Source organism: Sinocyclocheilus anshuiensis, unplaced genomic scaffold (genome assembly GCF_001515605.1).
Source record: "Sinocyclocheilus anshuiensis isolate Anshui unplaced genomic scaffold, SAMN03320099.WGS_v1.1 scaffold453, whole genome shotgun sequence".
NCBI lineage: Eukaryota > Metazoa > Chordata > Actinopteri > Cypriniformes > Cyprinidae > Sinocyclocheilus > Sinocyclocheilus anshuiensis.
Window position 1 is genome coordinate 218,525 of NW_015537979.1, and position 9,246 is coordinate 227,770.

At 37.7% G+C, this 9,246-nt stretch overlaps 1 protein-coding gene across 1 annotated transcript in view; it reads right to left on the reverse strand.

Annotated features, from left to right (window-relative positions):
• The window catches only part of LOC107672988 (UHRF1-binding protein 1-like), a 40,448-nt gene that overhangs the window by 12,915 nt on the left and 18,287 nt on the right, over positions 1-9,246 (reverse strand). Inside the window, exons 6-13 of the mRNA XM_016466390.1 lie at positions 7,870-8,010; positions 5,831-6,001; positions 5,325-5,505; positions 4,818-4,904; positions 2,688-2,858; positions 2,254-2,399; positions 742-883; positions 398-591 (exon numbers count right to left, since the gene is read on the reverse strand). Coding sequence (XP_016321876.1) covers positions 398-591; positions 742-883; positions 2,254-2,399; positions 2,688-2,858; positions 4,818-4,904; positions 5,325-5,505; positions 5,831-6,001; positions 7,870-8,010 — 1,233 coding nt within the window. The remainder of the gene's footprint in view (positions 1-397; positions 592-741; positions 884-2,253; positions 2,400-2,687; positions 2,859-4,817; positions 4,905-5,324; positions 5,506-5,830; positions 6,002-7,869; positions 8,011-9,246) is intronic.

Sequence of the window (9,246 nt, forward strand, 5' to 3'; positions counted from 1 at the left end):
TTTCTGTCACATGCTTGAGGTATTCGGCCAATCACAACACACTGGATAGCTGGCCAATCAGAGCACACCTCGCTTTTCAGACCGATGAGCTTTGTAAAAATCGACGCGTTTCAGAAAGGCAGGGCATAGAGGAGAAACAATAATGTACAGTATGTGGCAAATAATGTGTTTTTTAAACCTTAAACTGCATAAACACATTTCATTACACCAAATACACAAAATAATGTTCTTTTTAGCAACATCATATGACACCTTTAATGAACCAACTTTTTTAAGGGTCAACGAAAAATAGGAATGTCTATGATAAAGAAAAGGAAAAAAAGCACCAAAAGCTTCTATATCTATATTTACTTTTACAAAACCCTCCCTTCAAAGCACATCAGATCTGCTGGTTTACCTTCAGCTGTGTTGCATCCAGGCGGACATCGATGTGTTCGTCCGTCTTGCTGCTGTCCTGGAGGTGGTAGAAGGCTTTGACCTGATCTAGCGTCTTGTGTAGACCCCGTGAGAACAGAGTCACCCACAAGACACTTGGAGCATCCAGATACAGCTGTAGACCATTCAGCTGGGCATAAAGATTAGAGCAGGGTACTAGAGAGAGAAAGGGCCAGTGGGAGGAAAACAAAAATTAGACTTAGATAAATGAAACTCTTTCCCACAGCAAGAATGTGAGTTTTTAAATATGAATGATACGCATTAAACATAGTGATCAATGAACATGACAAATCATAGCTAACACACCAGGAAGTCCAGGGTTATCAGGGAAGTAGTATTCAGTGAACTGAAGGTGAATTGCAGGAGTGCTGTCTGGGAGATGTAAGGATTTGCGGTTGCAGGAGAGGAGAGACTGTGTTCTCTTGCTGTGACGGCCTCCAGTGGACACCTATAGCAACAGATTGGGGTTTTAATAACGGATGCGTTTTATTTATATATCTTTTGACTTAAGCTTCTCAACTTGATCTGTAGAAGACTGTCATTGACGGGCAAATGCACAAGTTGGCTAAGATCTGGGACTTATGTAAAAGATGAGACGGTGGCCAGCTTTTGTCCTACAGAGTGTTCTGGGCTTTAGTTCAATTTTAATCATTTTAAAAAGCAGAACTCATAGCCAGATACACTATCAATTAAAAAAATTTAAAATATTGTTACTATTTAAAATAAATGTTTTCTATTTGAATATATTTTAAAATGTAATTTATTCCTGTGATGCAAAGCTGAATTTTCAGCATAATTTCTCCAGTCTTCAGTGTCACATGATCCTTCTTTAGAAATCATTCTAATATGAATTTGCTGCTCAAGAAACATTTCTTATTATCAATGTTGAATACGGTTGTGCTGATTTATATTTCTATTTTTCAGGACTGCTTGATGAGTAGAAAGTTCAAAAGAACTACATTTATTAAGTACTGACCCCAAACATTTGAATCCAGGGTTGTCTGTGCCAGAACAAGTGAGCGGTTAAATCATTTCTTATACATGAGGGTAAGATTTATGACTTTTATTTCCATATTTTCTGTTTATCACACTGGATAACTTTGAGAACTGTAGCTTTAAGAGTACACACTTATGTCTCTTTTGAGCTACCGAGATAACTGTAAACGCGAGAAAACGTTACACATGAATGTATCAGAGATTCTTTACAAACATTTTCTGAATTAGTGTAACGTGTCCAATTTCTCTCAATGAAACTAATCAAAATGTTCATCGTGCCCTTGAACTTCCCATTTCTGCTCTTAATTTGATAACCACAGCATAACCAAAGCATAACATCAGCAACACATCACATGCTGCTTTATCCTTGTGATGAAAAAGGGATGACATAAGCAGATTTCATTTGAAAGGCAAGTCTAATTTTGGACGGAACTGACTTGTATCACTTTAAAAGCATGAGTATACAAGCTTGTGGTAAAAGAGCAAAAACAAATACAAAACATGTACTTCCTCTTTTAGCAGTCTGTGTATGCACAACAGAAGAAAATAATTACAGATTTTTACAATAAAAGGTTTGCTGTAGATGGCTAAAGTGTTGTTCAAATTACACATTATCCACATATGGGATTCAAAAACTAAATTAAACCTGGAAATAAACATAAAGGTAAAAATACTTTGAAAAATACTGCTTAAAATTAATTTTAAAATACATTAAATTACAACAGATGGACTTTTAATCTGCATTGTATATAAGAATATAAAGGCTGTCATTCTCAAGCGAGTTTCAATGATTTAGTATGTTTGTGTAGAGATGTCTCAGACCTGATGGATGTCCAGGTCGTCCACACGGATCACCATACAGCTGGAGCGAAGTCTCTTCAGCGGGGTTCCTGAGGACGGGGCGGCTGCTGAAGTCCGCCGAGAGGTCGGAGTCCGTTCAGGACTGAAATTGGACAGTGATTCGCCATCTGCGTAACATAAAATAATTCAATATTAAGAAACTAGCACAATAAAGCAAACAAAACCAGACATGCTCATGTCAAATACATCCATTTTTTGAGGAATATATATATATATTTTAGTGTTTAGACTAGGAAATTGTAAGAACTGTAGCTCTTGAGAGAAAACTCTGAGGTAACATTAGCAGAAAAGGAAGAAGTTGCGACACTTTGAAGACAAATTAAAACAAAACTGATGATGAATCATCCACAGTAACACCAACATTTATTGTTGGATTCGGGACGGGTAGCGTTTACCCTTGATTTTTTTGGCTGGAGAGTCTTTAGCGGACACATTTGGCTCTGAGTGAGGTCCAGGGATGCCCAGATCCTCCATCCTCCTCTGAAACTCCTGCAGCAGTTTGGCGGCCCACTGAGCACGAGACTCCATCGCTCCGCAGTGACGCTCCCAGTGCCGACAGCCATCACCTGTACAACACAGCACATCTGCCTCTTATCCTACAGTAGACCTTTCACACAATACACTGACAGCAAACACAGTTAGAACCTAAACATGAAAGCTCTGATCAAAAGTTTGGGGAAAAATGAATGCTTTTATTCAACAAGGATGCATTATATTGATCACAAATGACAGCAAAGACATTTACAATGCTACAAAAGATTTCCATTTCAAATAAATGCTGTTCTTTTTAACTTTCTATTCAAAGAATCCTGAAGACTCATGGTTTCCACAAAAATATGAAGCAGCACAACTGTTTTCAACATTGATAATAATAATCAAATCAGCATATTAGAATGATTTCTGAAGGATCGTGTGACACTGAAGACTGGAGTGATCATGCTGAAAATGCAGCATTACATCACAGGAATAAATTTTATTTTACAATATATACACACAGAAAACGGTAATTATAACTTGTAATAATATTTCACAATTTTACTGTAATTTTGATCAAATAAATGCAGCCTTGTTCAGCATAAGAGACTTCTTTCAGAAGCTTTTTAAAAAATCTCACCGACCACACACTTATGAACGGTAGTGTGAATTTTGAATGGTACTGATTTTGTATGGTATGACCTCAAAGTCTGAGACTGAAAAGTACAATGAAAACCTCTGAAGCGTAAAGCAGGTTTCATTTGAATCTCATATGAACGGCAGTAGAGTCACCTGGCCTGTGAAACGGGTAATAATCACAGCCCAGCTTCCGGAAGGTCAGCTGCATCGCTCCCTGCATCCCTGGAGGTGGAGCTTCATCTATGTGTACAGGAGAAATCACATGGGTGAGCCATCAGTTAGTTCAGTTCATTCAACAATTCATGTGGTTCCAAACCTGCATGAGTTTCTGTCTTTCAAAGAACACTAAAGACAATATGCATTTATATGTCCAAACTGCTCTTTTCCATAAAAAGGCAAAAAATGCATCACTAAAGAAAGTCAAAAGTGGTTCAGAGTCATCCTGTTTCTCACATTAACAGCCCCACTGACTTTCATTGTTTGGAAAAGAGCAGCTTGAACATTCTGTTAAACGTCTCTTTTTGTCTTCCACAGAAGAAGAAAGTAGTATGGGTTTGGAATGACATGAGGGTGAGTAAATGACAATTTTAATTTTTACGAATTTAAATTTTCGATGACTTTTAATGTCTCTTGGTGGTAACAGTGATGAAAAGTCACTACCGGAAAGACTCCATCGCTCCGCAGTGACGCTCCCAGTGCCGACAGCCATCACCTGTACAACACAGCACATCTGCCTCTTATCCTACAGTAGACCTTTCACACAATACACTGACAGCAAACACAGTTAGAACCTAAACATGAAAGCTCTGATCAAAAGTTTGGGGAAAAATGAATGCTTTTATTCAACAAGGATGCATTATATTGATCACAAATGACAGCAAAGACATTTACAATGCTACAAAAGATTTCCATTTCAAATAAATGCTGTTCTTTTTAACTTTCTATTCAAAGAATCCTGAAGACTCATGGTTTCCACAAAAATATGAAGCAGCACAACTGTTTTCAACATTGATAATAATAATCAAATCAGCATATTAGAATGATTTCTGAAGGATCGTGTGACACTGAAGACTGGAGTGATCATGCTGAAAATGCAGCATTACATCACAGGAATAAATTTTATTTTACAATATATACACACAGAAAACGGTAATTATAACTTGTAATAATATTTCACAATTTTACTGTAATTTTGATCAAATAAATGCAGCCTTGTTCAGCATAAGAGACTTCTTTCAGAAGCTTTTTAAAAAATCTCACCGACCACACACTTATGAACGGTAGTGTGAATTTTGAATGGTACTGATTTTGTATGGTATGACCTCAAAGTCTGAGACTGAAAAGTACAATGAAAACCTCTGAAGCGTAAAGCAGGTTTCATTTGAATCTCATATGAACGGCAGTAGAGTCACCTGGCCTGTGAAACGGGTAATAATCACAGCCCAGCTTCCGGAAGGTCAGCTGCATCGCTCCCTGCATCCCTGGAGGTGGAGCTTCATCTATGTGTACAGGAGAAATCACATGGGTGAGCCATCAGTTAGTTCAGTTCATTCAACAATTCATGTGGTTCCAAACCTGCATGAGTTTCTGTCTTTCAAAGAACACTAAAGACAATATGCATTTATATGTCCAAACTGCTCTTTTCCATAAAAAGGCAAAAAATGCATCACTAAAGAAAGTCAAAAGTGGTTCAGAGTCATCCTGTTTCTCACATTAACAGCCCCACTGACTTTCATTGTTTGGAAAAGAGCAGCTTGAACATTCTGTTAAACGTCTCTTTTTGTCTTCCACAGAAGAAGAAAGTAGTATGGGTTTGGAATGACATGAGGGTGAGTAAATGACAATTTTAATTTTTACGAATTTAAATTTTCGATGACTTTTAATGTCTCTTGGTGGTAACAGTGATGAAAAGTCACTACCGGAATCTGAAGAGCTGTCGTTGCAGATATGCAGGTCGAGTCGCAAGATGAAAGTGTGGTAGGATGATTCCTTGACATCGTGGAGGTCAAAATACTGGGCCAGTGTGCCCGGGGTCCCGACCGCTTCGGGTGGAGGAGGTTCAGTCCACAGAGAGTGGATCCCAGGAGAGGGAGGCGCAGTCTGGTGCACAATACAATAAGACATAAATAAACACTCAAGCACTGGCTGCGTCATTCACAGGGAGCGGCTGCGTCTGAGTAGACTTGGGATTTAATATATTATAGAGGGCTTTACATTACATTTACTTTGCTGAGCTGTTTTGTAATTACAATTGTGTTCAAAATCCACACTAAAACCAGTCATGAAGTCCGAGCCAGCTGCAGCATAAGGTGATAAGGTTTCGTTTTCATCTTTGATCGTAAAACACAAAGTGCTGATAAGAAGAATCTAATGGATCATTAATCTGTTTTCGTAACAGACTGATTTAAAGGACACAGTGTGGCACCTGTAGTGTCTCAGCAGCCATGCTCTTCCTCTGCTGGCAGGACTTCTCCATGGCTTCACTCAGAGACTTGGCGTAGTGGATGATGGCCTTGAGCTGAGAGTCTGTCAGCACCCACAGCAGATCATCCAGTATAAACAGCAGCTTAGAGGCCAAGACATTACAGTCCTTCACCTGAGATTAGGAAGGGGAAGAAACGTCAGCACAGAATACACATGATTTCATTCTGATTAGGGCTGCACGATATATTGAAATAAAACTGAAATCGCGATGTGGATTAGTGCAATTACCGTGAATGCTGCGATTTCATTAAATATATGCACTGCATGTTTCAAAGTGAAGCGGCATTGTGGTCATTAACATGCATGTAGCTCATTATAACTTTATTTTACTGATTTTGTTTTTCTTTTAAAGCCAAAATTTGAAAGTGAAGGAAAAAACAATGTAAATATTAGTATTTACTAGTGCTGTCAAACAATTAATCGCGATTAATCGCATCCAAAATAAACGTTTTGTTTGGATGTGATTAATCGGGATTAATCGTTTGACAGCACTAGTATTTACTCTTAGTAGTTACTCTATGCTAGTTATTAGTATTTCTTAGTATAAAATACAATTATTTTTACTATTTTTAATAAATACTATTTTTGTACTTTACTCTTTTGCATTTTACAGTATAATTTTTTCTACATATTTAAATTTATGTAATATTTTTATTAAATAATTGTCACAATCACCAGACGGAGTTCCTTGGACATCCACCAGAGGGCACTCCTCCCTACTCCATTGCCTTTCCATCCTGGACTCTATTTCCCACAATTCTTTGCCCGGTCTCATCTGCTGTTTGCCCCTCTGCCTTGTTTGTCTCCATGGTTCCCCTTGTTAGTTTCCATGGTGTTTAATTAGCTCCTCCCACTTGTTACCCTGTTTGTCTCTCCCTATTTATACCCCATGTATTTCCCTGTGTCTTTGCGAAGTCTTGTTAGTGTCTGCTGCAATTCTGAGCAATTCCCTTGTTTCTGTTTTATTTTTTTTTTTACTTCTTGCCTGTTACCTAAATATCCCTTGCCTGTGTTTCCTGCCCAGTCGCCTGTTTGGACTGTTTTTCCTGTGTTATGATCTTTTGCCTGTTTCGGACTTTGATTCTGGATAACCCTCTAATAAAGCTGCATTTGGATCTTCATTGTACAAGCCATACAAGAGCAGTGTTTATGACAATAATATATCAGAATAAAAATTATAATAATTAATATTATTTTATAGTAATAACGAATGGGTCATAAAACAATGAGGTCTATGATAACTCAAGTAAAGACAAAACATTTTTTTCTCTGGTTACTTTATCGTTTCTGAAAGAGGTATGAGTTGGTTCTTTTAGTACACCAAAGTGTAAACTCCACATATTTGCAAGTTTTTCCCAAATTGTTAAGCCCTAAAAGGATGGTTTACACTAAAAATAAGTCATAAGTTATAGTTTTTTTAGTTATACTTATTTTATTTTTTTATTATTTTTTATTTTCTATGAAGATGCACTCCCCTAAATCACTGTAATCATTCTAGAATGATTAATTCTTAGCCAATAGAGCTATTCAAATAATCTGTTAAAAATTCCTGTATTTTTTTAAATCGCAGTATATATTGCAGAAAAATCAAATATCACAATGTCAGATTTTTTTCCAATATTGTCCAGCCCTAATTCTAATGATTATGAAAATGGTGAATTGATCTTATTTCCAGTATCCCAAAGCAACACATAATACAATCAGATGCAACAGATGATGCCCTATCAAACAATCTCACATGTCAATACATCAACATTGATGTGAAATGAATGAAACTGCAATACAAAATGGTCTAAATTAGGGCTAAAATCTACTTTTTCACAAAAATTACTGATATCTTCCAGGCAAGATGAAAAATCACGCAAACTCTACAATCAGAGAAAAACCTAGGACTAGTTTGGTCATTATCCCAGGTGACTATGGCAAACGTGATATGAAGAGAGAAAATGTTTGAACAGCCAGTTGTTATCAAAACGGTACCCTGCGTTTGAGAGCGATGCGTATGCGTCCTTGATTGGTAATGAGGCGCAGTGGCGTGCTGCCCAGATCCTGCTCGTCACTCTCTATGGCATCCGCCTCTATGCGCAGACTCTGCCAGTTGATCTCTTTGAAGGTGAGGACCTGCAGGACACCAGAGACAGGATGAGGATGAGACATTGCACTCAGTGAGAAACAGCAACACACAAATGAAGACCTGCCTTTCAATTTGAACCAATTACCTTATCTGCAAAGGCATCAGCATCTGGTTAAGCACATTAGCTGGACCCACCTGGGGTCACTTAATACATCTCAGAGACTTTGACAGATGCCAGGTCTTCTAATCGTGAAAACTGATCTCTGGCTAATTAGGTTCTTCAAACGAAGTTGTCTGAGATTACTGCGTGTTCTTGTGTGCATTGGAAAGGGCAGATGTATCGATACTCGAAACCACGATCAGCAATGCAGCGATTGGCTGGCGGCCAGACAGCAACGTAATGACATCATATAATCAAAAAAGAGCATACAATATTATATTCAAATGAACTTTTAAATGATTATTATTATTTTAAATTATTATTGCCCCAGGTTCAATAGGGTACTCTTGTAAAAAAACAGCAGCAGTGGCTAAGACAGACTTTTAAGTCTGCTCATATCTGCTTGCAAGATAAGATGCAATCTATTCCTGTTTACGTGAAATAAGCCTGCCCTCGAGCAGGTTTGAGCTAACGGACCTGTTGCTATGACAGCAACTCTGGGATGAGCTTCTGAGAATCTAGCAATCCTGGATCATGTCAAATCATCAACAAAAAATCCAGATAACGGAGTAATCCATGTACAAAGAACGGACCCCTGGGGCCCGTTCTTCGTACGTCACTTATTACATCCGAGATGAAATGTCACATCCAAGATGATATCACCGCGCTAAACAGGATCTGGCTAATTCGGTCCTTCGAGCGCACCTGTTGTTGATGATTAGTATGGCTGGATTGAGTTATCTGAGATAATTGCGTGTTCATGGGTTGGTTTAAAAGGGGCTATGTATTGATACTCGAAACCACGATCAGCAATGCAGCGATTGGCTGGCGGCAAGACAGCAACGTAATGCCATCATATAATCAAAAACGACTTTTTGGACTTTTATAAGGACACAGCCAAGCGAACAAAACTACATAAATGTTCTAATAGATAAATGAAATGTGCACTGTTTATATTTTATTTTAATTCTTTACATGATTCCTAATTAGGCTATTTATATTCACGATTTCTAATATTTGTGCAGGCTTTACATTTTTATTTCAATGTAGTAATTAGCAATTCATTTAATTTTATATTTGAACAGATTTGTTACGTGACAGCATTATTTAAAGTTTCTTAAGG